The sequence below is a fragment of the Daphnia pulex genome, chromosome 7 (assembly GCF_021134715.1).
Source record: "Daphnia pulex isolate KAP4 chromosome 7, ASM2113471v1".
NCBI lineage: Eukaryota > Metazoa > Arthropoda > Branchiopoda > Diplostraca > Daphniidae > Daphnia > Daphnia pulex.
Window position 1 is genome coordinate 8,930,225 of NC_060023.1, and position 26,660 is coordinate 8,956,884.

The 26,660-nt window shown below is 38.1% G+C and overlaps 11 protein-coding genes and 1 long non-coding RNA gene across 15 annotated transcripts; all 12 read right to left on the bottom strand.

The window, feature by feature from the left end:
- Window positions 1-63: 63 nt before the first annotated feature.
- LOC124197941 lies at window positions 64-2,042 on the bottom strand. Of its 2 annotated transcripts, none has more exons than XM_046593529.1 (6): window positions 1,852-2,042; window positions 1,612-1,781; window positions 1,348-1,518; window positions 1,156-1,245; window positions 910-1,015; window positions 64-774 (listed from the first exon to the last, which is right to left on the bottom strand). In XM_046593529.1, exons 1-6 carry the CDS (start codon window positions 1,928-1,930, stop codon window positions 539-541), a joined length of 852 nt encoding a protein of 283 aa, XP_046449485.1. In that variant the 5' UTR covers window positions 1,931-2,042; the 3' UTR covers window positions 64-538. The 2 variants fall into 2 exon arrangements, with proteins under 2 accessions (XP_046449485.1, XP_046449484.1); XM_046593528.1 differs by having other exon boundaries at window positions 1,612-1,784; window positions 1,852-2,041.
- Window positions 2,043-2,708: 666 nt separating this feature from the next.
- On the bottom strand, window positions 2,709-4,544 carry LOC124197940 (C-type lectin mannose-binding isoform-like). The gene is made up of 6 exons (XM_046593526.1): window positions 4,386-4,544; window positions 4,140-4,312; window positions 3,882-4,052; window positions 3,711-3,800; window positions 3,398-3,506; window positions 2,709-3,258 (listed from the first exon to the last, which is right to left on the bottom strand). Exons 1-6 carry the CDS (start codon window positions 4,462-4,464, stop codon window positions 3,023-3,025), a joined length of 858 nt encoding a protein of 285 aa, XP_046449482.1. The 5' UTR covers window positions 4,465-4,544; the 3' UTR covers window positions 2,709-3,022.
- An 890-nt stretch (window positions 4,545-5,434) lies between these two features.
- On the bottom strand, window positions 5,435-6,820 carry LOC124197943 (CD209 antigen-like). Its single transcript, XM_046593531.1, has 6 exons — window positions 6,637-6,820; window positions 6,408-6,562; window positions 6,158-6,328; window positions 5,991-6,080; window positions 5,800-5,905; window positions 5,435-5,711 (listed from the first exon to the last, which is right to left on the bottom strand). Exons 1-6 carry the CDS (start codon window positions 6,719-6,721, stop codon window positions 5,473-5,475), a joined length of 846 nt encoding a protein of 281 aa, XP_046449487.1. The 5' UTR covers window positions 6,722-6,820; the 3' UTR covers window positions 5,435-5,472.
- Window positions 6,821-7,378: 558 nt separating this feature from the next.
- Window positions 7,379-8,859, bottom strand: LOC124197942 (CD209 antigen-like protein D). Its single transcript, XM_046593530.1, has 6 exons — window positions 8,641-8,859; window positions 8,406-8,575; window positions 8,169-8,336; window positions 8,000-8,089; window positions 7,790-7,895; window positions 7,379-7,679 (listed from the first exon to the last, which is right to left on the bottom strand). The coding sequence occupies exons 1-6, from the start codon at window positions 8,723-8,725 to the stop codon at window positions 7,450-7,452; spliced, it is 849 nt and encodes a 282-aa protein (XP_046449486.1). The 5' UTR covers window positions 8,726-8,859; the 3' UTR covers window positions 7,379-7,449.
- Window positions 8,860-9,602: 743 nt separating this feature from the next.
- LOC124197944 lies at window positions 9,603-11,096 on the bottom strand. Its single transcript, XM_046593532.1, has 6 exons — window positions 10,852-11,096; window positions 10,627-10,784; window positions 10,379-10,546; window positions 10,210-10,299; window positions 10,002-10,107; window positions 9,603-9,930 (listed from the first exon to the last, which is right to left on the bottom strand). Exons 1-6 carry the CDS (start codon window positions 10,934-10,936, stop codon window positions 9,701-9,703), a joined length of 837 nt encoding a protein of 278 aa, XP_046449488.1. The 5' UTR covers window positions 10,937-11,096; the 3' UTR covers window positions 9,603-9,700.
- Window positions 11,097-11,319: 223 nt separating this feature from the next.
- Window positions 11,320-12,748, bottom strand: LOC124197948 (putative methyltransferase DDB_G0268948). The gene is made up of 6 exons (XM_046593536.1): window positions 12,491-12,748; window positions 12,269-12,429; window positions 11,998-12,208; window positions 11,840-11,937; window positions 11,614-11,754; window positions 11,320-11,543 (listed from the first exon to the last, which is right to left on the bottom strand). Exons 1-6 carry the CDS (start codon window positions 12,599-12,601, stop codon window positions 11,450-11,452), a joined length of 816 nt encoding a protein of 271 aa, XP_046449492.1. The 5' UTR covers window positions 12,602-12,748; the 3' UTR covers window positions 11,320-11,449.
- A 671-nt stretch (window positions 12,749-13,419) lies between these two features.
- Window positions 13,420-15,317, bottom strand: LOC124197946 (putative methyltransferase DDB_G0268948). 2 transcript variants are annotated; one of them, XM_046593535.1, is made up of 8 exons: window positions 15,152-15,317; window positions 14,841-15,056; window positions 14,622-14,779; window positions 14,392-14,552; window positions 14,121-14,331; window positions 13,955-14,052; window positions 13,738-13,878; window positions 13,420-13,667 (listed from the first exon to the last, which is right to left on the bottom strand). In XM_046593535.1, the coding sequence occupies exons 3-8, from the start codon at window positions 14,730-14,732 to the stop codon at window positions 13,574-13,576; spliced, it is 816 nt and encodes a 271-aa protein (XP_046449491.1). In that variant the 5' UTR covers window positions 14,733-14,779; window positions 14,841-15,056; window positions 15,152-15,317; the 3' UTR covers window positions 13,420-13,573. The 2 variants fall into 2 exon arrangements, with proteins under 2 accessions (XP_046449491.1, XP_046449490.1); XM_046593534.1 differs by having other exon boundaries at window positions 15,158-15,304.
- Window positions 15,318-15,419: 102 nt separating this feature from the next.
- LOC124197939 (carbonic anhydrase 2-like) lies at window positions 15,420-17,120 on the bottom strand. Its single transcript, XM_046593525.1, has 8 exons — window positions 16,979-17,120; window positions 16,824-16,908; window positions 16,690-16,734; window positions 16,459-16,620; window positions 16,234-16,387; window positions 16,071-16,176; window positions 15,751-16,002; window positions 15,420-15,663 (listed from the first exon to the last, which is right to left on the bottom strand). Exons 1-8 carry the CDS (start codon window positions 17,006-17,008, stop codon window positions 15,553-15,555), a joined length of 945 nt encoding a protein of 314 aa, XP_046449481.1. The 5' UTR covers window positions 17,009-17,120; the 3' UTR covers window positions 15,420-15,552.
- Window positions 17,121-17,266: 146 nt separating this feature from the next.
- Window positions 17,267-18,964, bottom strand: LOC124197950 (putative carbonic anhydrase 3). Its single transcript, XM_046593538.1, has 7 exons — window positions 18,752-18,964; window positions 18,630-18,656; window positions 18,400-18,561; window positions 18,147-18,300; window positions 17,957-18,062; window positions 17,638-17,868; window positions 17,267-17,551 (listed from the first exon to the last, which is right to left on the bottom strand). Exons 1-7 carry the CDS (start codon window positions 18,924-18,926, stop codon window positions 17,426-17,428), a joined length of 981 nt encoding a protein of 326 aa, XP_046449494.1. The 5' UTR covers window positions 18,927-18,964; the 3' UTR covers window positions 17,267-17,425.
- Window positions 18,965-19,489: 525 nt separating this feature from the next.
- Window positions 19,490-21,103, bottom strand: LOC124197951 (putative carbonic anhydrase 3). 2 transcript variants are annotated; one of them, XM_046593540.1, is made up of 8 exons: window positions 21,000-21,103; window positions 20,843-20,900; window positions 20,752-20,778; window positions 20,519-20,680; window positions 20,293-20,443; window positions 20,111-20,216; window positions 19,816-20,046; window positions 19,490-19,743 (listed from the first exon to the last, which is right to left on the bottom strand). In XM_046593540.1, the coding sequence occupies exons 1-8, from the start codon at window positions 21,021-21,023 to the stop codon at window positions 19,618-19,620; spliced, it is 885 nt and encodes a 294-aa protein (XP_046449496.1). In that variant the 5' UTR covers window positions 21,024-21,103; the 3' UTR covers window positions 19,490-19,617. The 2 variants fall into 2 exon arrangements, with proteins under 2 accessions (XP_046449496.1, XP_046449497.1); XM_046593541.1 differs by having other exon boundaries at window positions 20,111-20,213; window positions 20,290-20,443.
- A 789-nt stretch (window positions 21,104-21,892) lies between these two features.
- Window positions 21,893-23,549, bottom strand: LOC124197957 (putative carbonic anhydrase 3). Its single transcript, XM_046593548.1, has 7 exons — window positions 23,477-23,549; window positions 23,229-23,346; window positions 22,965-23,126; window positions 22,742-22,883; window positions 22,570-22,675; window positions 22,272-22,499; window positions 21,893-22,195 (listed from the first exon to the last, which is right to left on the bottom strand). Exons 1-7 carry the CDS (start codon window positions 23,504-23,506, stop codon window positions 21,965-21,967), a joined length of 1,017 nt encoding a protein of 338 aa, XP_046449504.1. The 5' UTR covers window positions 23,507-23,549; the 3' UTR covers window positions 21,893-21,964.
- Window positions 23,550-25,293: 1,744 nt separating this feature from the next.
- Window positions 25,294-26,521, bottom strand: LOC124197961. Its single transcript, XR_006876391.1, has 3 exons — window positions 25,711-26,521; window positions 25,448-25,650; window positions 25,294-25,362 (listed from the first exon to the last, which is right to left on the bottom strand). It is a non-coding gene; the product is annotated as an uncharacterized LOC124197961 (long non-coding RNA).
- Between the last annotated feature and the right edge of the window lie 139 nt (window positions 26,522-26,660).

Below are 26,660 nucleotides of genomic sequence, written 5' to 3' on the forward strand. Positions count from 1 at the left end.
CCAAGACGAGATCGAGCCGGATATACTAATAATCCATTTACTAAGTTGAATATTTATTGAATTTGTATTGAATTTGTATTTATTTCACTAGTGCAGCATTCCAGTATACACTTTTTTTTAGATGTTTTGCTAAATTAATTTGAATGGGCAGCATCATTAGACGCTACCAAATACCAATCAGTACCAACAAATAGGGACAGTTGTGCGAATGGCACTTTGACGAGCTTAAATGTGCCGCCAACGTACCAGCATTTTGCTGTTTTTAATAGTTTAAGTTGGAGGGGAGTAGAAAAAATGCGATGGTGGATTCGGCAATTTAAAAGTTGTTTCGGCAATTGCCGAATCCACTTTTGCCGAATTCTTTCAATAAAGTTTTGCCGAAACCACCGTAACGCTTTCAATCGAGGCTGTGCTTCATAGACACTAGACAGCAAGATAACCATTAGTAAAATTGCAAGGGACATGTACTAAAGAAATAATGAAAGCTAATAAAAAGGAAGCGCGTGTGGGTATGCCAACAAACTTGAGTACCCGCAAATTAAGGTTTCACTTCGCAGATGCCACGAGCCAGCGTAGCGCAGTCGATGTCGCCCCAGAAATTCAAATAAGTTGCGCCGCCATACAACATGCAGTCATCGACGTTGTTAGCTACACGACTGGGTCTGCCAGGAAACCAATTGGTGTAATTCCCAGCACTCAGTACCGACATGGTGCTCTCCCACACCCAAGTCCCATCGCGTCGCGCATCGGTCAATGATGTCCAATATGCATATTCTGTTATTTAAAAAATACAGTGATCAGTGATCGAGAAAGTGATTTCCTATACAAGCTATAGGTTTTGCATTTCCTTTTTTTTTTTAATAGCCAAATTTCAATTTACGACTTAAACAATTTTATTTTGTCACTTACGGGTGCCCCAAGTTTTTTGAATAATTTCTTCTTCGGTTCGATTTTCAAAGATAACCAATTTCATCTTGTAATCAAGACAATACATTGTCATGTCCGTAAAACTTTTCTGTTTAAAATAATAAGAAAAAGTGAGAGCATTAAAATTAAGCAATATTTAAAATATGCTAGATTATAGTATATTGCAATAACAAGGGAGACAATAAGAAGTTTTGCTACTATTGTTAATCTATGTTTGCAGTTCCTTACAGTATTGAAAACAGCACAGTGGCACGATACATCGTCAACTACTGAACCACATTGGGTGTTGTCTCCGATTCCGAGCGGGCAATCTACAGCCTATATACACATTGAAAAGTAAACAATAAACGTAAAGTGGCTTAAATAATTAACTATAGAAAGAGAGAGTCTATTAAATTATGCAATGAAAAAAAAACATACTTTTTGAATCATAAGCTGAAAATTTGAATCTGTTGGAGTTTTTGTGAATCTGACAATAGCTTCCGAATTTTTAGTGTACAAGATAGTCGGTCTGTCCTTCCTTGAGACTTTGTGAACGATCTGATTTTCAACTTTGAGAATGGGAGAATCAATGCCGAAACCGTCATGAATCTATACATATAAGAAAAAAACACTTTTAACTTATAGAACGTACGTATTGGATTTTACGAGTTTTGCTATTGATATTATTCAGGTATATGTTACGTTCAAAAATTGTAGGGCATCTTTCATGTCCCCATCAAGGACGGAGAATGCCAGAATGCGGTCCTCTTGTGTTTCGAATTGCAAAATACAATTTTCGTTAAACGGACCGTCAATCACGACCTCGTCGTCAACAAACATGTATCCTCCACAAAGTGGAAGAAGTGTATTTTCTTCTTTACATACAAAACAAAAATATTACTTTAAATTATACTTGAATAATAAAAATATAAAATGTGACACCTTTTAGAGGAACAGCATTTCCGTAGCAGGAACTGACACACGCTAGTGCACATGCGTACAAAATTAAAAGTTTAATCATATTATTTTTTACGGTAATAAACTTTTTGAAATGTAATTGGAAAAGTCGTTCTGCTGAGCGCTGCTGAGCTTAGTCGACAGTTGCGTTTTTGTTACTACTTGCCTTCTGCAAGTACTGCAACCAATGTTGGTGTCTTTATATACAGTATATGTATACACATATGGACTCGCATGCCGACAGAAAACGGTTGCAGAAGTATATCGCCTGATGACCTTAGTACTGCGGATACATAAAAATTGTCTAAATATAAGCTACACCCAAATAAATCTTTGAAATAGTCAAATATTGAAAGAAAAAGCGCGTTAGAAAAATCCCCCTGATTACTTTGACTTATCAAATGAACTTTAGATGATGAATGACAAACAAAATAATCATATATGAAGAGTGTGTTGTGTTATAATCTATGTCTGATTATTTGTAATGCATACATTGCTCAACAATAATTATTATTGCCTGTTATCTTGTCCTTTCATCTACTTCTTCAACTTCATCGGGAAAACTTTGTCTTGACTGGCTTTGGACTTTTGGTATTTGGTGTGATTGAGGTAACAAATAAAAACGCGCAACAAGCAAATAATTTATCTATTTACATCTTTATTCTGGAAAAGGCCTGGATCGGGGTCAAAGTAATCCAACCAGTATCCATCAACCGTAAAATGTTTTTATTTTAGTCTATTTTAAAATATTTGTTAAACCCTTGTTGATGTGTTATAACCTCTACAACTCGTGCATGTAGTGCGATGTAGTGTGCATAGCGCAGTATATCATAAAAACGGAATGCAGAAAACTTTAATTTGTATTGACAGTAACTACTCGACACTCGTCAAGATACATATCATATGCAGAGGTGAAAAATGTTCTCACTTCTTTTTATTCTAGCAGTTATTTATTTATATAATTGAATTTAAAAGAATCGAATCAAACGAGAAGCTTTAGAAAAGGATGTCGACTGCAATTTTTGACAATGTCTTGCAGCTGCAGTCATTTTGAGTTATTTATTTCGCTAATGCAGTATATTCATATTTTTTGTTTCAGTAAGTTTTCTATAACCACCAATAAATGTATTACATCAGTAATGGGCTTTTCAAATTATTAAGGCTGTGCTTCACAGATAGCACGACAAGTACCAGTGCAAGGATAATCTCCCCAAAATTGTAAATAACTGCCACCGTACAACACACAGTCATCGAGATTGTTGGCTACATAACTGGGTCTTCCAGGAAACCAATTAGTGTAATCTCCAGCCTTCAGCACAGTCATCGTGCTCTCCCAAACCCAAGTGCTCTCGCGCCGAGAATCGGTCAATGATATCCAATACGCAGGGCCAACTGTATTTTTGTTTTAATTTGTGTAAAAAAATATGGATTATATAACTTCAGACACCCAGATGTTATACATTACATACAGATGTTTCATATAATGTTATAAATAAGTTATGTTATGTTGTATTGTTGAACTTCTACTTACCAGTACCCGGCCAAGCAGATTGAACGCTCTCTTCTTCGGTTCGATTTTCGAAGATAGCCAACTTCATCTTGTTATCAAGACAAACCATGGTCTGATCATAGAAAGTACGCTGTTTGAAAAAAAACAAAAACAAAAAAAAACAATGAAAAGCAATTTTAGCGATTATTTAAAAAAAAAATCCATTTAAAAAAATCACAGCAGAAATGACTGGCTAATCAGTTGCTGACATATAAATATTATATTATGATGAAGAAATAAACATAAATATATATTGCGAGATTTGCGACTATGTTTACATACTACGGCTACTTACAAGAGTGAAAATAGCACAGTAGCACGAAACATCGTCAACTACTCGACCACATTGGGTGTTGTCTCCGATACCGAGCGGGCAATCTACAGCCTATAATTCGGGTAAATTGAGAAATAATGAATCAGGCATAGAATAAAACAAAACAACCTATTTAAAGTGTATGAGCAATACTTTTTGAATCTTCAACTTCATATTTGAATTTGCCGCCCTTTTTGTGAATGTGACAATCGCTTCGGAACTTGTGGTGTACAAGACGATCGGAGCGTTTTTTTGTGAGACTTCGTGAGTGATCTGATTTTCAACTTTGAGAATAGGGAAGTCAATGCCGAAACCGTTATGAATCTATACATCAAAGAATATTTTGTTTAGCTAATTATAAGAGAAAGGTCAACCAATGGATAGTCGAATTTCGTAATAAATTTGGGTTACGTTCAAAAATTGTAGGGCATCTTTCATGTCCCCATCAAGGACGGAGAATGCCAGAATGCGGTCCTCTTGTGTTTCGAATTGCAAAATACAATTTTCGTTAAACGGACCGTCGATCACGACCTCGTCGTCAACAAACATGTATCCCCCACAGCTGGGAACAGCAAGCTGGTTATCATTATCTGCTAGACATAAAAAAAAACAGCTTTGCAACTCAATTCATCCAAAAATTAGATTGAAATTCATTACCTCTGGATGGAACGACATTTCCGTAGCCGAAACTGACAAGAGTCAGTGCGAATACGCAGAGAGCCAAGTATTTGACCATTTTGAATCGAGAAAAATAAACTAAAAACCGAAATAAAAATGTATTTCGAATTGCTTTGATCGAGATGCTGTCTGGTACTGTGGTCCGTTTGGTGCCATAATGTTGTCTTTATATATAGGAAACATTGCCAGCCGGCCGTTAAACCGAATAAAGCAATTTCGAAATAAAATATCGTAATGATGTTACTGATAGAGACATGTCAAAGTATAAAAATGGATGTGTCTCAAGTTTTTTTGATTAGTTTGATTTGGAATGGTTCAAGGTATAAAATAAAAAAAACCGCTGTTTACTGATTATATTAACGATGACTAATGCTCTTCAAGGTGGAGGGATAAAAAAAATCCCCTAATTAATGTTGAAAGACACTGATTTATCAAATGAACTTTAGATGGCAAACAATGGCACCAGAGAGAACTGGGTCCGTAGTTTTATTGTTCAAATCAATCAACCAAAGGCTAACATTAAGGGAATTTCTGCCTCTTTGGACTTTGCGATGTTCTTTATGCTTTATGTTTGTTTTAATTAGTTACTGCGCTGTTGACTTATCTAACGGACTTTAGATGAAAAAGAAAGACACGTGTAGCTAAAAATGCACACGTCCTACGCGGAAGTTCGAAATCTCTTATCTACGTTTAACGCAATGACAAAGTGAATTGATGTCGAAACATTTTTTATTTCTCACAAATGAAAACAATTAAAAGACAAAAATTCGAAAAAAATTGTTGAAATTCCTTTCCGACGGTACAGCTTACCGCCTTATAATTTTATTCCATCATGGTTGTGTTATTATGATTTCATATCTAGCGGTAAACGGAAAACACATTAGCCACTTAAATTCATTTACATTGTTTTAGTTTCAATTGAACACGTCGGATCGTCCTTACCACTGGAAAGTGCGGCATTTATGTTAAATCTACCTATTAGGGTATAAAGTAACACACAACGGCTTCTGTACCGGACTAGAAGAGACCACGATAAAACACATTGTTTATTTGCTGTAATAATTGTCTAAGGATGCGCTTCGCATATAGCATTGGCCAACGTTGTAGTACAATTAACGTCACCCCAATACGTCAAAAATGTATTGCCACCGTACAACATGCAATCTTCTTCATTATCAGTTGCAGAACTGGGTCTTCCAGGAAACCAGTGGGTGTAGTCCCCTGTGTCCAGTATGGTCATGGTACCCTCCCAAACCCAAGTCCCATCGCGTCGAGTATCGGTCAGTGAAGTCCAAAAAGGAATTTCTGCAAAGAGAAAATTAGAATCAAACTCACGAGAGCGAACCTGCTGTTTTGAAAAAGAAATAATTTTATGCAAGAAACAATAACGTACGAGTGCTCCAAGTTCTTTGAACGAACTCTTCCTCCGTTCGATTTTCAAAGGAAACCAATGTCATATTATTATCAATGCATAGCATTGAATGGTCTGCATGATTTTTCTGCGGATGAGAATTGAATCAAGGCAATTGATTAAGACATTGAGAATGTAAATTTCTATTGCTAATTCTAACGACAATTACTTACGTTGGCGAAATTGGCACAGTAGCAAGAAATTTCGTCCACCACTCGACCGCATTGGGTTTCTGGTCCCACATTTAACGAGCAACTGACTGCCTTGGTTTAACAAGCAAAAGAAAAATTATTCAGATGAATTATTCAGTGGAAAATTAAATCATTTTACAGTAGTTTACCTTTTGAATTTTCAGTAGTAACTTTGAAGAAGGCGTCTTTATAAATCTCACGCTAGCTGTCGATTGTGTCGAGTAAAGAGTCGATGGCAAATCTTTTCTTGAAAGCTCATCGAGGATCTTTTGATTTTCTGCTAGGAGAATCGGAGACGCTCTTGAGATTCCGTCGTGAATCTTGCACATGAATTTTAATAGTGAATATTAAAAATTAAAAAAGCTAATCTAATTAAGTTATTTTTATTGATTTTCGCACTTTAAACCATTCGCTAGCTTCTTTCACGTCTCCATCGACGACGGAAAACGCCAGAATGCGGTCCTCTTGTGTCCGGAATTCTAAAATACAATCCTCGTGGAACGGACCGTCGATCACGACCGCTTTGTCAACATTAATTAGCTCCCCACACACATCTAGTCACCCACAATAGGTCATTAAAATTAGTACAATGCATCTCATTTGTCAGTAGGGGGGGCGGACATATTACCTCGGTGTGTTGCAACATTTTCTCGGCTCGAGACAACAATACAAATCAAAGCGAAAAGGGAAACAAACAAATAAATCTTAACCATTTTTGTTAACTATTTTATATCTAATTTTTAAAAAATGCAACAACGAAAGAGAAAGCTTTAAATCGGTACCGGTGTGGCTAAAAATTTGAAATCGAATGAATAATACGACGAAAGTAAAAATCAACAAGCAAGTGAACCACAGGAAAGATAGCAAAGCAAAATATCGACGAATCACAACACAGTGGGGGTGGGGAGAGAATTCAGAAAAAATCATTAAATTTCTACAAGGACGTTGAAAGGTTTTGCGTGCGGTTTAGGCAAAAAAGGTAGAATAATAGGGTAAGACATTTTTAAAAAAGATCAGTAAATAAGGTAGGGAGACCAAACCGTAAAATAAAAAAAAAATAAAATGTTTTACTTTCTTATGCAAATTTTGAAATTTGAGTTGCGAACCCCTTAGCTTTATACTATACAGTCAGACGAGAATAATAATCGAGTAAAAAAAATAAGAAGTAGAATATGTTTCCTGATAACTCACTCTTCTGTGGAATAATGAGTCTGTAAGTTATGCAAATGAGGGTTGACTAGATATTCTCCTACATGTTTCATACGAAGATGCTGAATAAGCATTTCAATGATCGTTTTCCTATTGATGAATATTGTATTTATCTTATAACGTCAGGTCATAATAAGAAATTAAAATGTCTTTAATAGACATTGCATTATTCATAGTTGTATTTGCTTGTAAGCGGGTAAATTAACTGGTAAAGCTGATTATTGGCAACAAATTATGGCTGAGCTTCGCAGATTGCATGAGCCATCGTTGTGCAAGCCAGATCGCCCCAGAAGGTCAAATAAGTTGCTCCACCATACGCCATGCAGTCGTCAACGTTGTTAACGGCCGTGTTGGGTCTTTTAGGATACCAATTGGTGTAATCAGCAGGAACGGTCATCGAGCTCTCCCACAGCCAAGTTCCGTCGCGACGAGTATCCGTCAGAGAAGTCCAATATGAAACTTCTGCAATATTACAGTGATATATTATATTATTATATAGTATACAGTCACAGTCCTGCGGTGATTCCATTTGATCAAAACCAACGTATGCATGTGTCCGTAAGTATATTTACCTGTTCCCCAAGCGGCTTGAACGAGCTCCTCTTCTGTTCGATTTTCGAAGGAAACCAACTTCATGTTATGGTCGACACAAAACATTGTCTGATCTGGATGATTTCTCTGTTATTAAAAAACGTCAGAAAAAAATAAGTTATTCACCAAATCATTCGATAATTAGTGTATGTGCCGTGAAATATTGTTTTTGCTAGTGTGCAATTTCTTACGTTGACGAATGTAGCGCAGTAACAGGAAACCTCGTCAACTACTCGACCACATTGGCTGTCGATTCCCAAATTGAAAGCGCATCGGACGGCCTGATTTATTAAATCCAATTAAAAAAAACACTGATCAACTTAAAATAAATTAAAACAGAGCAGAAGAAACTCGTTTAACCTTCTGGATTTTTAATTTTAGATTTGAAGTTGGCTTCTTGGTAAACCGGATAACTGCTTCGGATTGAGACGTGTACACGGTAGTTGGCAAATCCTGGTTGGAAAGTTCAAGAAGCTTCCGGTTCTCTACAAGGAGAACGGGAGCCTTGCTGTCGATACCGTCATGAATCTTACGAAAATAATCACGTAATCGTTTGCTAATAAACGTAACAACATAATAAAATCAATTTTTGCTTACGGATAAAAATTTTTCTGTTTCTTTCATGTCCCCATCGACGACGGTGAACGCCAGAATACGATCCTCTTGTGTTTCAAATTGCAAAATACAATTTTCGTTAAACGGACCGTCGATCACGATCTCTTTGTCAACAAAAATGTATTCCACACAGGTGGGGAAAATCTGGTTATCTGCTCAGCAAAAACATCTTTGCAACTAAAGTTGATCAAAAAATTAGTATATAATTGATTTTTACCTCTGCTGATGGGTGGAACAACATTTCCGTAGTTGAAACTGACCAAAAAGGTAGCCAACACGTAAAAAGCTACAACTTTAACCATTTTTTTTTTTTTGCAGTGAATAAAATCGGTTTCTGAAGACTTTTAAAAAGATTTGCCTTTTTATAAACCAAAACGTTGTGAAATCGAAGATGTTCTGTGTGCGCTATCGTAACAACGGCACACATAGCACTGATAGAGTGGGTATTTAAAAAAATATGAAACACTTAGTATTGAAAACCCGTGAAAACCATATTGTGTGGGACTTTATCAAATGTTAGCGATGATAACAAAGAATCACATGAGCAGCTGGTGACTGTCTCTGATGTAATCCTCTTTAAGTTTTCGTCTGGGCGATATGCTAAATTGTTGTTATTTTGTTTCTGACATTATTATCTATGGCCTTGGTCCCTTCGGTCCCTTTCATATTGTCGATTTCGTCATGCATGCACACATGCATGTGCAATACAAGTCAATAACGGAACCTCAATTGAATCGATTTCATTTGAAAACTCAATGTTCATAATTGTCTTAGCTATTACCTATAGATCGCTGCGCAATATGGCGTGTAAAATATTAAACAGAGCATACCGCTGATATTTGATCCTTGCATTTGATTTTCTGTCGTTATGTACTCAGTGCGCGATGAGTCAAGGTTCAGAATCGTGATCATAGATAGCCTGATAGCCTGTATGTAATTAGATTTGGGGGAAATGTTTTCCCCCTTCTATCTTTACATTATTAGCTAACGAGCATTATCAAAACGACACGCGCAACCCAATTTGACTTTGGCTGAAAAATATTTTTGAATCATCACCATATTTGTAACAAAGAAAATAGTTGAATGAGATGCTGTTTAACCGATTATGAGTGGGCCGGAGTAATAATCAAATTCAAATGTGACCGAGCCGATCAGAGTGATGGACCACTGTAATAATGCATTAAACTGTTTATATTCATAATTCTTACACACAAGCAATTAATTATGTGAGCTTATTCTATTTTTCTCTATCAAACTCTTGGTCAAGAAAAAATACGTTATGGCTGTGCTTCGCAGACTGCATGGGCCATCGTCGTTGCGCAATTCACATCGCCCCAGAACGTCAAAAAAGTTGCGCCACCGTACGCCATGCAGTCATCGGTATTGCTAGCTACCGAACTGGGTCTTCCAGGGTACCAGTTAGTGTATTCAGGAATGGTCATCGAGCTCTCCCACAGCCAAGTTCCTTCCCGACGAGTGTCCGTCAACGAAGTCCAAAATGGCGTTTCTGCAATTGAACCGAAACATATATTTCTTCGAAATATACTGTGTATGAATTACATCAATATTTATACTTACGGGTACCCCAAGCGGCTTGAACGCGCTCCTCTTCTGTTGCATTTCCGAACGAAATCAACTTCATCTTGTTGTCGACACAAAACATTGTCTGGTCTGCTTGGTTTCGCTGCTCAATCAAATAAAATCAAACGTAAAAATGATCTTTTAGGGCTTTAAGCCGGGAAATACTTTGTCGTAACGTGTATGCGATTATTTGACGATGTCTTACGTTGGCAAAGGTAGCACAGTAGCACGAAGTCTCGTCCACCACTCGGCCACATTGGCTGTCCACTCCCAAATTGAAAGGGCAAATGACGGCCTTATATGAGAAAATGTGGATTAATCCAAGTAACAGAAATAGCTTGTAGAATTTCAAGAGAAAATGGAAAAGAACTCACTTTCTGAATTTTGAGCTGGAAATTTGAAGTTGGCGCCTTTAGAAATCTTATCTCCGCTCCCGATTGAGTAGTGTAGAGCGCAGCTGGCAAATTTTTTCTTGAGGCTTCCAGAATCTTCTGATTTTCTAATAGGAGAATCGGAGAATCGCTTTCGAGTCCATCGTGAATCTAAACCAAAAGATATTAATACGCGACTCAGTGTTATGTAATCACTGTGAGCCCAATCAGCGGGCACAGAAAATGTTTACTGAAAAAAATCTCAGGGCTTCTTTCATGTCCCCATCGACGACGGTGAACGCCAGAATACGATCCTCTTGTGTTTCGAATTGCAAAATACAATTTTCGTTAAAAGGACCTTCAATCATCACAACCTCCTTGTCCACGAAAATGTATCCCCCAGCGCAATCTGAAAGATGTCGTTAGTACAGAACAAGTCTTTTTCATTGGTGGGCCGACAAAAAATGTTTAATTACCTTTGTCATCTAGGGATACCACATCAGCATTCCCGAAGCTGGAAGCGAATAAAGCTACCATCAGGAAGACACCCAAAGCGACCATTTTTTCCTTGTGAAAGTGCGAAATGAATTAATTATCAGCTCGAATCGACTTGAAAAAGTAGCTGCTGCCAATTCAGACTAAATGGTGTTATCTTTAAATAATATAAGCGCGTGTCTTTTCAACTTGAATGATGTCTGATGGAGTACTGAGAGGCAAAACAAAATGGTATCAAATTTTGAATAATAAAAAGAAACACACAACACCTTGTTTTGATATCTCATCCATACTGCGCATCAATTCTTTTATCTCAGCTTTACAGATTATCGGAGTTTTCGATTAAATTAAAAAAAAAAGGCAAATAGAAAAAGAAAAAAAACTTTCCATCTTCTCTACCCGCTATTACGTAACGGGCTTACGGCATCAATAACTATGGAACAATTAACTTGAGAGTTGAATTGATCCCTTGTATTGCAAAGACGGTAAAATACATTTTTTATTTTTTTTCATGTCGTGAGTCCGTCTGATACTGTCCACAATAACACAGGCAACAACAACAAGATGTTCTTGGACGTTTCAGGCTTTGCGTCCCATCAAGAGAAAATATTTCCGCTTCAATTTGAATTCCACTCTGTCTGGTTCGTCTGTGGTTCCCAAGGATTTCAAACACCTTTCATATAAAATGAATTAGAAATAAGGAAACCTTTGAATGCCATAGTTTTAAGACTTTTAAAAAATACTTTGCAATGAATTCTTGAAGTACTTCTCGCCCGGCAGCTTCTCCTTTATCTCGACACAAATTTTGGAAACCCGACCATGATTCCAAATCGGCAGCCACTTTGGCTAAAGTGTAAGGCTCGTCATCGGTCCAAACTTCATCTCTGCAACAAAACAAGTATAATTTAATTTTTCATTAGATCTTAAACTATGTTGGTGATGTCTAGTGGCGCTAAAATCGGCTATTACCGCACAGCTTCCGCGTAAGGAATTGTAAAGTTGCCGTATTCGTTTTCCAAGTGGCGGACACCGCTACCCCAATATGGACCGAGACTTTCAAAATAAAACTGATACCGTCGATAAGGAGAAGATTGTTATCAACACACACATTGGTAAAAAAAACTTACGTGTCTGATTGCGTCGTTGAGTTGGTCGGATTTTGTGGGATGAACCGCAATTGGCAGAAAGTAACTCGCCAAAGCCACGACTCCGTTCTGACACAGAACTCTGTCGGCTTCTTTGAGAAATGCAGGTAAGTCGAACCAATGGGCCGCCACACAAGCCACTACAACTTGAGCAGACTCATTTCCAGCTGGGCTTATCTCGGCTGGACTGACCCTGTGTTTGTTGGCTAAAATCAATTATCGTTTATCACATTTAGAGTTGATTTTAACCTACTGAAATTCGACGTTAGTTGGATGATTGAGCGTTTTGGCCACTTCAATCTGCGACGAACTAATGTCCGTGGCCAACACTTTGCGAAACGAGGTGGAAAAGAGGCCACTGCACTGGCCGTTTCCGCACCCCACATCCAAACACAACTCCAAGTCTCCTCGATACTGTGCAACACAATTTATTCAGTCCCCTAAAGTCATGTTGTTATTGTGCTGTTTATAATACCTTTTCCTTCAAGAAACAGACGATCTTGTCCGCAAGTCCGGGAGGCGCATTGGGTCGGGATTTTGCGTAAAGAGTTGCGTGCTCAGTTCCTTCAAAGAAACGCTGTGACATCGTTGCTTGTTCGCCAGCAGAGGAAAATGTCTGAAATGTCGGAGCAAAATTTTTGCGCTACAGTGAACCTTTGAGTTTGCCTCTAAACTAAACTGTGGATATGAATCATCAGACATGAATAAATTACGACTGACGCTGACGGGCGACGGCAAGTCACATGACCGTTCGTTCCTTATAAGTCGACGAAACTTCCCATTTCTATTTTGGGTTGCCGGTTGCCATGCGCTTTATTCTGATATGGTTATCAGGAAGGGATTCAACTTTTTTATTTCACTATGGAAATCTGGTTTAATGTTTTGTCAATAACAAACAAATAAGTTCCCCTTTTTTAATTGTAAGAAAAAAAAATTAATTAGCTATCAGCTTGAAATGAGAGTAGGCCCTATAGCTTAGGGAATTAAGAACTAATTTTAAATTTAACCAAGCGATGTCTTTCCGACTTGGAATGTTGGTGGAAACTGAGGCAAAAATGAGCGTCATAATAATTCAGATTTGTTAGTTAACATGAACTTTGAATTATACAAATTTTTGGTTGCCAAATTGATTAACTAAATCTATCGGAACACACTGACAGCCTTGGAATAAGGTCACCAGGAAATGCGCAATAGAACTTGTCAATCAATAACATAAAGCCACTTACGCCGATCTTTGTTTTGATATCTCGTGCTGCACATTAATTCTTTTATCTCATGTTACACAGATAAAATTGGCGTTTGATTAAACAAGAAAGGTAAACAGAATAAAATAACGGTAACTGTAATATAACCCAGGGAACAATCAAGGGCATCTTTAACTATCGGACAGTAAACTTTTAAGAGTTGCATTCATCTCTTGTATTGTAAAGACTCGGTAGTATGTTTAATATTAAAATAATGTGTTCTTCTATCTTATAAAATCTATCGTGATATATTCAGTATGATTGTGCCCATTACCGCTTACAACGTAATGTGCTGGAACTGGGGCTGGAACGTTTCAGGCTTTGCGCCCCATCAAAATGAAATATTTCCGCTTCAATTTGAATTCCACCCTGTCTGGTTCGTCTGTGGTTCCCAACGATTTCAAACACCTGTCATATAAAATGGATTGGAAATTAAGAAACGTTTGATTGCCATAGTTTTAAAACTTTTAAAAAATACTTTGCAATGAATTCTTGAAGTACTTCCCGTCCGGCAGCTTCTCCTTTATCTCGACACAAATTCTGGAAACCAGACCATGATTCCAAGTAAGCAGCTGCCTCGGCTAAAGTGTAAGGCTCGTCGTCGGTCCAAACTTCAGCCCTAGAAAAAAATTCGCAATTAACTTTTTATTATTTATATATGTAACCTAATAATATATTAATATGTTGATTTTTACCGCACAGTTTCCGCGTAAGGGATTGTAAAGTCGCCGTATTCATTTTCCAAGTGACGGACTCCGCTGCCCCAATACGGACCGAGGCTTTCAAAATAAAACTGACATCGATGTGAATCGATAAGAATATTATTGTCAGATACTGTAATGTGTGTGCTTTGAAACTTACGTGTCTGATTGCGTCATTAAGTTCGTCGGATTTCGTAGGATGAACCGCAATTGGCAAAAAGAAACTCGTCAAAGCCACGACTCCGTTCTGACACAGAACTCTGTCGGCTTCTTTGAGAAATGCGGGTAAGTCGAACCAATGGGCCGCCACACAAGCCACTACAACTTGAGCCGACTCATTTTTGGCTGGGCTTATCTCGGCTGGACTGACCCTGTGTTTGTTGGCTAAAATCAATTATCGTTCACAATATTTAGAGTTGAATTTAACCTACTGAAATTCGACGTTGGTTGGATGATTGAGCGTTTTGGCCACTTCAATCTGCGACGGACTAATGTCCGTGGCCAACACTTTGCGAAACGAGGCGGAAAAGAGGCCGCTACACTGGCCGTTTCCGCATCCCACATCCAAACACAACTCCAAGTCTCCTTGATACTGTAACACAATTTATTCAGTCTTTAAAAAAGTTTTTTAAAGTTGTTTTTGTTCTGTTTTTAAAAATACCTTTTCCTTCAAGAAATTTACGATCTTGTCTGCAAGTCCAGGAGGCGCATTGGGTCGGGACTTTGCGTAAAGAGTTGCGTGCTCAGTTCCTTCAAAGAAACGCTGTGACATCGCAGCTTGTTCGCCAGCAGAGGAATGTCTTTAAAATGTTTCTAAAACTACAAAGAACCTTTGAGGTGACCTCTAAACTGTGGGTGTGAATCCACACAACACAAACACCTTACGACTGATGCTGCCGGCAGTTGGTTCCATATAAGCTGGTATAAATACACAAACTTCCCATTTCATTATTGGGTTGTCGGGCGCCATTCTGATAAAGCGAAATGTCCAATAAGTATGGCGTTGTATAGCCTCTAGACATTTACGAGTCCCCGTAGTCCTGATGGCAACTGATTAGATTATTACCGGTATGTTGGACCAAAATAAATGCGACTTCTGGTAAAAACAAAGAGAAAATCAATTAATTGTACAAACACATATTCGTATTGCAGAAATTGATAGTTTTTCTCGAGATAAGTAATTTTCTTTACTATTACATGTGTTCCGCTTGTCAGGTGGAATTCCTTACACCTGAGGAGCAGTCCATTCACTGCCAAATAGATTTTGAAATGAGCGCGGCAGGAGTGAAGATTCAGCTCAAACAAAACGCCATCTGCCGTTGTGTACTATACATTTTCGGGTTCTGCCGGATTGTAATGTACCTTCCATTGAGGCGGCTACCTGTTGGTATGGATAAAATACAAATAAAAAACAACGCCAAATATCGAGAAACATCAGTCGTTTTTAATCAATAATTAATTTGGTATTTTTATTTTATATTTGCATTTAAGAAATCGATGGGTATAATATTGCACGAATAATTAAAAAAACAAATTAAAATATCTAAAACTCATTGCGGTTTTGGCGTCAAATTATTTCTAGTGTACATTGACTAGTTCTCGGAGCGGTACGTCACCAAACGACCGTGAAGCGATTGAACTGGACGGAAGTTGTCGATCAAGTGATAGCCCTCTGTGTTGAACAGTTTTCTAAATTCGCCCATCTAAAATCATTGAGTCGTGAAAACATTTCTTCTCATCTCAAATTTTTTAAATTGATTTACTAGTCTGTCTTAATAGCGAACACAAACCTGACGTTGCGAGAGGGCGATTGGGATGTCAAACACCGTCCAGATGACGGCTTCGTTGCACAGCGGAGTAGTTAGCGACCCGTTGTAACGATAGAAGCTGAACGGACTGTCTGGCAGAAGATCCTCCAATGGGACCGGGTTGGTCAGATTTGTAACACTCGAGTTCATTCCCGCGCTACTGGAATTGGCAGGGCGAGTGATTTCATCAAAGTGCTCAATATGCCGGAAGGCGATGTTATCTCTCTTTTCCATCTGGAATTTCAAATTTATGCAATAGAGACTTTGGCACCATCAGCAGATTTGAAAAGGAATTTGTTCACCTCAATCAAAATGGCGAGAACGGCCAATCCATCCGGATGTTTAGAGGCTTCTGTAAAGTTGTCGTATTTTTGGCCGTAATGAACGATGTGAAGTTCGGCCGGATATCTTTCAAAGGATAAAGAAATAAGAAATAAAATACAGGAGAACTGATCAAATGTGTACCTTTTGTTGGCTATGCGGTGTTCGCTTCCAATTCTGTTGTTGCTACTCCAGTGGAAATGAAGTTGATAGAAAATGTATCGATCCGAAAGCCCTCCATCTTTAATGTAAGGCAGATCCCTGTCATCCCCGTCGTCTTTGTGAATTTGTAGCGTCACTGTATCATTAATAAAACGATGAATTGATTTGTGCTTATCGGGGTAAGAAATTATAAACATATTCTCATACCTGTGTGTCCATTATTGGTGACAGTCTCAGGAAAGACTTTGTCGTAGTGGACAAATGACAGCCGGGGATAATCAGTGACGATGGCTTTGGTTGGTTCGATGTTGATGGGCGACTGGTGTTCACCTCCGCAAGGAGCGATACGAATCGGCCACTTGAGTGACTCTATTAATAAATCAACAGTTAAACATTTTTGGAAATTCAGTCAAGTATAAAAATTATATGTCGACTTACCATCGTAATCCCACGTAGTGTTCATTGCAGACGCGTTCCCGATTACTTCACAATTCAGATAAATAAAATGTTAATTATATTTGATGGTGAAAACATGAATAAATTAATTCGTGTGTAATCTTGTTGTTACGTACCATTTCGTTCGAGTAATGCTGGGTCTAAAGTAGTCACGTTGATACCAGCTCCCGTTAATGGCCGAATCAAAACAAAAATCACCAGCTGTAACAATTTGATGCAATTTTAAAATTAACAAAAGACTTATTAAGCGTTAGGCTTTTACTAATAATACCGTGAAGGAAAAAGGTGGGTTGATTTGCATATCGGAGAGGAGAGGCGAATGTTGTAGAGGTGACAACTGACAAGAAATAACTTTCAATGACACTTGTTCGTACAGACAATGATAAAGGACTAAGAAAATCGGGAGAATTTTTAGTCAAATGTCTCAGTGAAACAAAAGAAAAACATTTTAACGCGCCAGCCGCTAGGCGATCTGAGAGTAAACCAGGGTTATGCAACCCATTGATTGTAATTCAATGTAACACTTATCTGGATGGATAATAATAAAAGCAAATCATTCTTTTCTTGTTAATGATAGGCTGTATTATTTTAATTCATACAACAGAATTTGATCTTTATTCACAATTTAGCGATTGCCACGGATCGTCTTGCGTAGTAAGTAGGCCTATAACAGCAAACGGGAATCAACAATCCTCCAAAATTAAATATACGAAAGAAATTATTCGTCCATGTTGGGATCTTCCGGGCGGTAAGTAAGCACTCTATCGTGCAACTCTTGAACTGGACGGAAATTATCCTCCATCTCATGGCCTTCAGTGTCGTGTAACTTTCGAAAGATGCGCAACTAAAAACCCCCGGATAACATAAAAAAAAAAAATTAGCACTATGTCATACAATAATGGCACACTGTAACATTATTCTCATGTTTACCTGGCGTTCGGAAATACCGATCGGGGTGTCGAAAACCGTCCAGATGACGTCCTCGTTACAGCCGGGAGTAGTCAGCGAGCCGTTGTATCGGTAGAAGCTTCCGGTTCGGTCGGGAATAAGATCCATCAGCGGAAAGGAATAGGACAAGACACTCTTTTTAGCCGCGTCGGGGTTGATAATTTCGTCGAAATGTTCCAAGTGGCGGAAGGCAATGTTATCTCTAGCCTCCAACTAAGGAAATAAAACGTGTTTAATTAATTAATGAATTAATTACATGGCTTAGTAATTAATTAAAAAAATCTCAACAAGTATTATATACCTCCATCATAATTCCCAAGACGGCTAATCCGTCCGGATGAACGACAGCGTCGTTAAAGCTTCCGTATTTAGCGTTGTAGTGGACAATGTGCAGTTCGGCTGGATATCTTTTAAAATACATGGAAGAAAATTCGGTTGGTCAGAGCGGGAAAGAATGGAAATACGAAAAAGACTAATGAGAATAAACATACTGTCGATTATTGATGTAATGCTCGCTGCCTCTCAGCGTGTCTTTACCCCAATGAAAATGGAGTTGGAAAAAATTGAAACGGTCTGTTAATCCTCCACCGGTAATGAACGGCAACTCTTCAGCGGTTTTGCCCCCACTCTCCACACGCATCATGACTATATACAAATATTTTTTCAAGGAGCCAAATGTTCATTTTGAATCCCTATAGATTTAATTTTTTGATTTATCAAAATTCCGAGAAGGTGATTATGTACCTGTGTGACCGTTGTTGGTCACCATTTCGGGGAAGACCTGGTCGTAGTTGTTCAAACTGAATCTGGGATAATCGACAGCAGCGGCTTTGCTCAGCTCGAGGTTGATGGGCGATTGATGCTCCCCTCCGCAAGATGAGAAATGTTCCTTCCATTCATTCGGATCTGTGACACGCATAGACATTTGGATATTAATCATCAGAGCATAATAATTTAGTTAGATAAATGTTTACGTTGATAGTTCCAATGGGTTGGCGGTGCTGGGGTAGTCATAATCGCAATGAAATCGAACAAGGGCGGAATAGTTTTAATAAAATTAGAAAATTGAATTCAAATTGCCATCAGATGTACATACCTGGCTTTGGGACTTGGGCTTTGGTGACTATTGTACAGCATAACGCTATTAGTAGCAGAAAACTCAGTTTTGCCATGTTTGCAGTTGAATTCTCCCTGGCAAGAGCGCAGGTATAATAGCGTTTGTGTTGCTGGACGTAACGGCACAACTGTCGAACTTGCACACAGCACTTCATCCTTATATATACATTGATACTGAAATGAACCTCATCATGCGCCCATGGAATTTTAAATGCATCTCACAGTGCTGTAACAAAAGGTGAAATTTCTTGGAACCTTTCCAGCAAGCACGAGTTGCGCGGATCTTTCCTTGCATTCACTTGGGCATCATCAGCAGAAAACTCACGAGATTTCAAACGAGAAAAACTAGATAGCGTCGGATTATTGAATTATCAACTTATTAGAAAGTGAAACTATCGGGTGGTACTAACAGTCCCATTGTTGATATGATTTAAACAGAATAATTATAACTGCTGAAATAGGCAGCACCGTACCGTACTACAGTTTTTGTATTCGACACGATTGTCGGCACACCGACCGAGTTTCACCGAGTAACACCCGCCTTGAATACCAAATTGCAGATAGAACACGCGGGGTGAAAGTGTCACATATTTTCCGGCTGTTATTTGACTCACAAAAGGAATACATTAATCTGACTATATATGTAACTGCGTCATATTTTTACTCTCTATGATGCAATAATATTGAGATTTGGAAGTTCATCGCAACAATAAACAAATGCAATTCTTATTTGTAGTGTATACTCGTTGACTATACTTCAAATCATATTTCAAATATAATTTCAACATTTAGCGCGTGCTGACTCTGATATAACATTTGATGACTTTGGCGATTGATTGACTGAATTTATTTTAAAGCGACTGGACTAGACGGGCGGTAAGACACAACGCGTGTGTTCAATGGTTGAACTGGGCGGTAGTTGTTTTCTAGCGGACGGCTCTCGTCGTCAAATACCCCTCGGAATTTGGCCAACTAGATAATCATATAACGCTTTTAAATAAGTTCATTTAAAAAACGAAATGAATTTAGACGCAAAGTTTTCACCTGACGCTCTGAAATGGCGATGGGAGTCTGGAAAACCGTCCAAAAAACTGACTCGTTGCATTCGGGCGTTGTGAGAGAACCATCGTATCTGAAGAAAGCCGTAGGATCGTCGGGAATGAGATCCTCAAGTGGAACCGGGATCGCCACGTCGTAGGTTTGGGCGTCTAGGGGATTGGCTATAGTTTCGAAATGTTGAATGTGACGGAATGCAATGTTGTCGTGAGCTTCCTCCTATCGATTAAGAATAATGTCGATTTGTTTTTAATAAGTCTATTCAAACATTGAAACATTATACCTCGATCATGATGCCTAAGACAGCTAAACCGTCGGGAAATCCGGAAGCGGTGGCGAAATCTCCGTATTTCTCATTGTAGTGGACAATGTGGAGTTCAGCCGGGAATCTAGAATGTAGCGCTTAGTTTCATTATATATGGCTTTAATTTGGTTGTATAGAACGACGTTAACAAAATGTAATACGGTTGATCGGCAATGCGATGTTCACTGCCTCGGCTGAGATCGCCACCCCAGTGGAAGTGAAGTTGATGGAAGTAGTACACTCCCGGCAAGCCACCTCCACTCAGGTAAGGTAGATCTGTAACGGGTAGATTTTCATTCACCTGAAGCATAACTGAATAATTCAAACAAGAGAATGGCAATAAAATTAAGATGAATCAAACTCTATATATGTTTATCTGCATGTTACTCGTGTGGCCGTTGTTGGTGACAACTTCGACGAAAGCTTTATCATAGTTGGCGAAACTGAAGGTCGGATAATCGAACTCGACCGCCGTTAAAGGATCGAGGTTGATGGGCGACTGCTGCTCACCGCCACACGTTGGGAAGTCAACGGGCCATTGACTCGGATCTATAGTATTCAAGAGTGAACATCTGATTTAATTATAGCTCACATAGCATAATGTCAAGGCTTAATAATACCGTCATAGTTCCAAGCGTTTTTCGGTTCTGAATGAAAACAAAAAAATAATTATTATTCATCAACAGCCTATAAACGGTAAAGATGTCAAACCTGTTTGGACCCGGATGACAGCACCGTTAGCGACTCCAAAGGAAACTAAGAGTACGATCTATAAGTATAGATTAAATTTCAAATGTTTTAGTCTGCTACTCTATTCGTTAGGTAATAATAAGGTTTAGTATTATTTGGCTGAAATTTCAATTTTTACCTGGATAACCGAGATCACCGACATTTTAGGCAATAATTTGCATGCACTCACCTGTTGGTCAGGAATATGTAGTTGTAGTCAAACAACGAATGCTCTCGGTTTTATGGGCATCCTATCTGTAATAGAAATCTGGGGGTGATATCCCTTTTGCTACTTGATTGATATTGTGTGTGGATCGATTTGGTCCGTACCACAGTTGACCTAAAGAGATAAAAAACTCAAATTGAACTTGCAACCAATAATAATTCCTATCTCAATCGAAACATCAGTTTTTCATCCGCACTATCTTTATAATCCATCGTTGAACGAGTTGCCCTTTAAAACGTAAAGTGATGGGATTGTTGATAGCTGCGCGACGACAGGATCAAAATTCAAATTCAATAACCTGCTGACAACATGTTTGTCAATTAGATTAACTGACACATGCGTCAGTGAAAACGACCCCTATTACTTTTTTCGACCCAAATATTTACTGTTTTATTATAAGTGAAATTCGTATGTGCGCCCCTTATCATCTAAAAAAAAAAAAAAAATCCGGGACAGGGTGGCCCTCACGGCGTACATGTCTTGTGATCGTCACGCTTTTACGCATCAATTAAATACAAGCTGACTGCGTTCATTTTGAAAGGAAATATTTATCCACCAATTTGCGTCTACACATAATTAATTTACGCCACGGTGATGGATGAATACTGTGCGGATACTGCGGAAGGGTTGAGCAAATCCAACGCCAACGTGTTCGAGATGGACTTAAAATATTGATTTCCAAATACACCACAATCAGTTGTAACTACAGCCTGAAAATGAATGGCAACATCTTCCAGTTCAGAACCCTCAACTTGGATTTAAATTATGGCTTAAATAGAAACTGTGGGAAAGACGGGGGAAAGAAACCCATTTAACTAAATTTATTACATAAAACACGGAGAGTTTTTCGGTTCTTAAATACCCAACATAGTTATTAATTAATAGCCATAGTGTCTTGTTTTCGATTTGGTAATTTCCTTTGATTCGCCGGATTCAGACGAATCGGATCGACCTTCACTACTACGATCAGCAGTAGCGGTAGAACAGGTGCCACATTGCATGGCTCGACCAGAATAAGTGACAATTCGGTCGTGTTCGTGTTGAGTGGGACGGACATTTTTACTCAGCGGCTCGCCTTCGTCATCGTTCAACTGCCTGAACATCTCCAACTAGAAATATTGACATGACGAAGAAGTTCTCTCAATAATACGTGGCTTATTTGTGCCAATCAGCAAAACAAAATACCTGACTATGGGAGATGTGAATTGGTGTTTCAAAAACGGTCCAGATGACATCTTCGTTGCATCTGGCGTCGGTCAGGGATCCTTCGTAGCGGAAGAAGCTTGCAACGTTGCTGGGAAGGAGATCCTTCAACGGGACGGAGTAGGGCAGTTTCTCATTTTTCTTGCTGGCATCTCTGATGTCGTCAAATTGTTCGATATGGCTGAAGGCAATATTCTCTTTGTCTTGCAGCTGCAGAATATAATATTGAATATAATTATAATTGTAATCTCTCGAGTAACAGTTTTGAAATTATTCAAACATCAATCAGGATTCCCAGGACAGCTAAACCGTCGTTGTGTTTGGTGGCATTCACGAAATTTCCGTATTTTTTATTCCAGTGGACAATGTGAACCTCTCCGGCGTATCTAAAAGACAATAGAAATTAATTCTGTGAAATTTCGAGTTATAGAATCTCAGTGGGCATATCTTACTGTTTATTGTTGATTTTATGTTCACTGCCGAATTCATCTTCTCCCCAATGAAAATGCATTTGGGCAAACTCGTAAGGACCTTCGAGACCTCCTCCGGAAATGGTAGGCAAATCCTTAATTAAGTTGTCAATGGTCAACTGGACTGAAAATGTTTGAATTTGGATTTTAATAATTCGATGGTTATTACGTTAAATGCTAAATGATTTTAAAGTAGTAAACATACCAGTGTGTCCGTTGTTCTCCAAATTCTCGGGCAAACCTTTTGCGTAGTTGTGGAAACGGAACGGAGGGAATTTGGCCGTTTTGCTTTTCCTGGTGTCAATGTTGATGGGCGACTGATGTTCGCCGGCGCACAGCGAATTGTGTTCCTTCCATTTGTTAGGATCTTTAAAAAACATAAACAACATTTGAATCGATTTGAATATCCACTTTCGTATGGGCGAATGAATATTTCAGAAAAGGAATAAAAAGTATAGGGGAAGCTTACCATCATAAGAAAAGTGTCCACTTTCAGCTGTGGCAACCAAAGCTCCACTTGGGGCCTGTGCCTGTGGATTGGGCATAGCACTGATGACTGCCGTTAGACAACATATTACCAGTAAAAACTGTAACACAGACAAATGCGGTGAAATTAGGGTATACCATACAGTTTAGCGTTACAATACAGATCGCAGTTTAGAATTATTTGAGTGCTGTATAATTATCAGATATAATAACTGAATAAAAATTTATTACCTGGCCCAAAACACTTAGTTTCATCGTCATTGTGTAGCTCTTATTCTTCCAAATATTTCTTGGCCAATGATAATGAGTTACATCTTGAGCTTGAATTTTATACTTTGATGACGAGAAACCTTGTGCCCATTTCATTTGCCCAATCTCCAAAAGAAAAAAATAAACCGCACCCACATACAATATTATCCGTATTTCAGGTTTAATCGCCAATGCACTTATTTGTTTTAGTTTGAACATACCAGTTCTTTTTTTTTTTTTTTTAATATTATACTTGTTTACTCTTGTTGACGTGAGGATTTTCAAAAACTTCCCCGGTTGGTGCCCTTGGATCATGGGTGGAACTGTAACCACACCCTTGCGAAATAGTTAACGTCTCTTTTTGACAATTCAAATTTACAAACGTTTCGGTGACCATTTTAAGACATGAATCAATTCAAACGAGTTCCTCTTTTCCCTTGACTTGAGAATAATTTAACGTATTGCTATAATACCGAAGGCGTTATTCTATACTCAAATTTTTTAGATGCGTATATTGCGCACTTGTCGTCACGTTGCCATCAAGTAAACGTTTGTCGTACTGAATAATTTGAATTGAATCGATGCGTAAATTAGGAAGGCTAAGGTTACTTTTATTTTGAGCTCAATTACACCATTACACCTGTATATAGTCTCCTTGGATCAGCAGGTAGACGAGGTTTTTGTTCTTGCGCACTGTCGACCTATAGTTGGACGTTTACAGTGAAGAATATTTTTTAAATTACTGTGTTCGTGTAACAAGTGTGACAGTAATAACCTCCGGAATAGGTAATTTACTTTTCGTCGTTAACAAAGCGACATGAGGAAACCCGTCAAGCTACTCTTGCTCTCTAAGAAAAATGTTCGCGTTTTAGCGAACATATATGTTCGTAAAATGGCATCGGAACATATATGTTCGCAAATTTCGTGAAAATATTTTATCGTTTCAGGAGTGAAAAATAAAGTTCATTTAAGACTGCAGCAGTGTGAACAATAATATTCATTTCGTCGAGCATTTGTTTCTAAGATGCAAAAACCTTGGATCCAAGGTTAAGGACCTGGATTAAGTTTTTCGGAATAATTCAAGGTCGTCTACAGGAACAATTCAAGGTTTTCACGATGAACAATTCAAGGTCATCGGAAAGAAAAGTTTTAAATAACAAAACTGTTACCGATACTGCATTGTTATGTTATCAAGATAATGATATAACAATATATGCAATATTAATATTAGAATTCATAAACATATTCTGATAGAATAGTAGACAGTAGCATGCTATATTCATTGATTCAATTGTTTGTAGTACTATTGCATAAGGTTTAATTAAAAAACGATAAAAAATGAATTTACTCAAAGACATTGTATTTTCCCAGTTCCAACTTAATACATTGCTAACTAATTAGATACTTTGGAAAGTTTTGACACGAAATTTCTAATGGTGATTGAAGATATTACGCTCCTAAGTTCTTTAGGAATATTTACAACTTCTTCCAAAAAAACAAAAAACCATGTGCCACAGAGGCGGATATGAGCAATTAAACACAAAATAAGCCCCCAAAACATATCCCATGGCCTCTGACACGCAACCAACTCCAAGTTTGACTGCATGCTCATCTAATTTAAGGTAGAATTGGTCCACTCCAAGTATAATCAGTGCTGGTTGTTTCATCCCGCGGGATGCATCGGCTACAATGGCAGAATTCAAATTTGTGTCCTCCTTTAAACAAAATTAGAAATAATTATTTAAGAGACATGGACAACTAAGCTGAAATGAAACCAACCGGAAAAAATTGAATGTTGGAACTCCCGTTCTTCCCGTTGAGGGCCTTCCTGACGTTTCGATTATTTTTCTCAAGTCGTCAAATAGGCCCTAGAAATATGAAAGGAACAGCCAATGAAATACAAATCAGAAAATACCGAATGACATTAATCGTTATTCATAAATGTTGTATAACCTTCTCCTTGGCTCCATCCGACGGAGAATTTTCGACACTTGGTGTTGGATGCGGCTCTGTTATATCAAATTTTTTTTTTACAAAGAAAGAATGTTCCTCAGTGTTACTCACATAGACACTGAAAAAGAGTTCGTCTTCAACTTCAAATCCATCAGCCGTCTCCAAAATCAACAGAACTTTATCGACGAGACACTTCGACGAAGCTATCGATAGAATTCAACAATATTACTGGCAGTAAATAAATTTAAGAATGTGTTACATACCTTGATCAAGCATATGTCATCCATAGACGAACACTCGCACAAACTCTTTTTACGAGTCATCAAATAAGAAACACGACACAAGACCATTTTTGAAATGTGGAAAACTATAAGAATGAAGCTCAACTGTGTGTGACAAGATTTTACTGGAATAAAATTTGGGGGAAATTCAATGTAGACAAAGGGGTGTTTTCAAGGTCTTGGAGCTATACTGCCGACGGGTAGGGGAAGATAATTTTTACAAATAAGGTAGGGAAATATATGTAGTGCTAACATTTGACAGCTTCGCGATGCATACCTTTGAAATAACGAATTTGAACATCTTGCTTTCAAGCGATTTTCAAACGCTGTAGCAATATGAGGGTTGTTTTCGGGTTTATTTCTTTGTTAACATTTGACTTTGCCTCTTTTGATTACAAAGGCTTACTGACGGCAGCGGGCATATAGAAATAATGGAATATAGCATAAGGAAAAGAAAGAAAGATAAAGAAATATAAGAAGAAAGAAGAAAAGAAAGAGACGCCCTTCATTTTTTTTTATTTTTCGTGGTGGGATTGCGCAGGGTGGGAAGAGTGGGAAGAGATTGCGCCAACATAGACAAAGTGTTTCGTCCATCCCATATAAAAACGCTCCTTTAGTGTGAAATATATGTTCACACTTCATCAAATGTGAAATAAAACTTCACTTGCAATTTTTACGAAGACTTATATTCAAAAATTGTGAAAAATTTGTACACGATTTCATGAAATATATTTTCGATTTCGTGACGAAAATATATGTTCATAGTCCAGTGTGAACATTTTTCTAAGAGAGTGGTCGCCGTTGACCGTGACGCTTTCGAGACTAATTTCTCAACCTTTTTTTAAATTTAACTGATCAACATTAGTTATGTAGGTACATTGTTTTTTAATGCATCTAATATCCTAAACTACATTTTTCATATGAGTCTTGAA

Coding starts and splice junctions, on each gene's coding strand:
- LOC124197950 (XM_046593538.1), bottom strand. CDS start 18,926: ATGAAGTGCTGTGTGCAAGTTCGACAGTTGTGCCGTTACGTCCAGCAA. Junction 18,562..18,629: donor AACCCATTGGAACTATCAAC/GTAAACATTTAT, acceptor TGCGTGTCACAG/ATCCGAATGAATGGAAGGAA. Junction 18,301..18,399: donor GACCAACAACGGTCACACAG/GTACATAATCAC, acceptor ATTTGTATATAG/TCATGATGCGTGTGGAGAGT.
- LOC124197940 (XM_046593526.1), bottom strand. CDS start 4,464: ATGGTCAAATACTTGGCTCTCTGCGTATTCGCACTGACTCTTGTCAGT. Junction 4,313..4,385: donor AAATGTCGTTCCATCCAGAG/GTAATGAATTTC, acceptor TAGCAGATAATG/ATAACCAGCTTGCTGTTCCC. Junction 4,053..4,139: donor ATGCCCTACAATTTTTGAAC/GTAACCCAAATT, acceptor TTTGATGTATAG/ATTCATAACGGTTTCGGCAT.
- LOC124197941 (XM_046593528.1), bottom strand. CDS start 1,930: ATGATTAAACTTTTAATTTTGTACGCATGTGCACTAGCGTGTGTCAGT. Junction 1,785..1,851: donor AAATGCTGTTCCTCTAAAAG/GTGTCACATTTT, acceptor TTGTATGTAAAG/AAGAAAATACACTTCTTCCA. Junction 1,016..1,155: donor ACTGTGCTGTTTTCAATACT/GTAAGGAACTGC, acceptor TATTTTAAACAG/AAAAGTTTTACGGACATGAC.
- LOC124197944 (XM_046593532.1), bottom strand. CDS start 10,936: ATGGTCGCTTTGGGTGTCTTCCTGATGGTAGCTTTATTCGCTTCCAGC. Junction 10,300..10,378: donor TCCAGCTCAAAATTCAGAAA/GTGAGTTCTTTT, acceptor TTCTCATATAAG/GCCGTCATTTGCCCTTTCAA. Junction 9,931..10,001: donor TCAAGCCGCTTGGGGTACCC/GTAAGTATAAAT, acceptor GTTCAATTGCAG/AAACGCCATTTTGGACTTCG.
- LOC124197942 (XM_046593530.1), bottom strand. CDS start 8,725: ATGGTTAAAGTTGTAGCTTTTTACGTGTTGGCTACCTTTTTGGTCAGT. Junction 8,090..8,168: donor TAAAATTAAAAATCCAGAAG/GTTAAACGAGTT, acceptor TTAATAAATCAG/GCCGTCCGATGCGCTTTCAA. Junction 7,680..7,789: donor TCAAGCCGCTTGGGGAACAG/GTAAATATACTT, acceptor GTAATATTGCAG/AAGTTTCATATTGGACTTCT.
- LOC124197957 (XM_046593548.1), bottom strand. CDS start 23,506: ATGACGATGAAACTAAGTGTTTTGGGCCAG. Junction 23,127..23,228: donor TGGACACTTTTCTTATGATG/GTAAGCTTCCCC, acceptor TGTTTTTTAAAG/ATCCTAACAAATGGAAGGAA. Junction 22,676..22,741: donor CATAAAATCAACAATAAACA/GTAAGATATGCC, acceptor ATTGTCTTTTAG/ATACGCCGGAGAGGTTCACA.
- LOC124197948 (XM_046593536.1), bottom strand. CDS start 12,601: ATGTCACAGCGTTTCTTTGAAGGAACTGAGCACGCAACTCTTTACGCA. Junction 12,209..12,268: donor CCAACTAACGTCGAATTTCA/GTAGGTTAAAAT, acceptor CAACAAACACAG/GGTCAGTCCAGCCGAGATAA. Junction 11,755..11,839: donor CCTTACGCGGAAGCTGTGCG/GTAATAGCCGAT, acceptor GTTTTGTTGCAG/AGATGAAGTTTGGACCGATG.
- LOC124197943 (XM_046593531.1), bottom strand. CDS start 6,721: ATGGTTAAGATTTATTTGTTTGTTTCCCTTTTCGCTTTGATTTGTATT. Junction 6,329..6,407: donor AAGCTAGCGAATGGTTTAAA/GTGCGAAAATCA, acceptor TTCATGTGCAAG/ATTCACGACGGAATCTCAAG. Junction 5,906..5,990: donor ACTGTGCCAATTTCGCCAAC/GTAAGTAATTGT, acceptor TCTCATCCGCAG/AAAAATCATGCAGACCATTC.
- LOC124197946 (XM_046593535.1), bottom strand. CDS start 14,732: ATGTCACAGCGTTTCTTTGAAGGAACTGAGCACGCAACTCTTTACGCA. Junction 14,553..14,621: donor TAAATTTCTTGAAGGAAAAG/GTATTTTTAAAA, acceptor ATTGTGTTACAG/TATCAAGGAGACTTGGAGTT. Junction 13,668..13,737: donor CTTCAAGAATTCATTGCAAA/GTATTTTTTAAA, acceptor TTTATATGACAG/GTGTTTGAAATCGTTGGGAA.
- LOC124197939 (XM_046593525.1), bottom strand. CDS start 17,008: ATGCAAATCAACCCACCTTTTTCCTTCACG. Junction 16,388..16,458: donor CACCAATAATGGACACACAG/GTATGAGAATAT, acceptor TTAATGATACAG/TGACGCTACAAATTCACAAA. Junction 16,177..16,233: donor CACCGCATAGCCAACAAAAG/GTACACATTTGA, acceptor ATCCTTTGAAAG/ATATCCGGCCGAACTTCACA.
- LOC124197951 (XM_046593540.1), bottom strand. CDS start 21,023: ATGTCGGTGATCTCGGTTATCCAG. Junction 20,681..20,751: donor AAACGCTTGGAACTATGACG/GTATTATTAAGC, acceptor TGAATACTATAG/ATCCGAGTCAATGGCCCGTT. Junction 19,744..19,815: donor TCGCCATTTCAGAGCGTCAG/GTGAAAACTTTG, acceptor ATGATTATCTAG/TTGGCCAAATTCCGAGGGGT.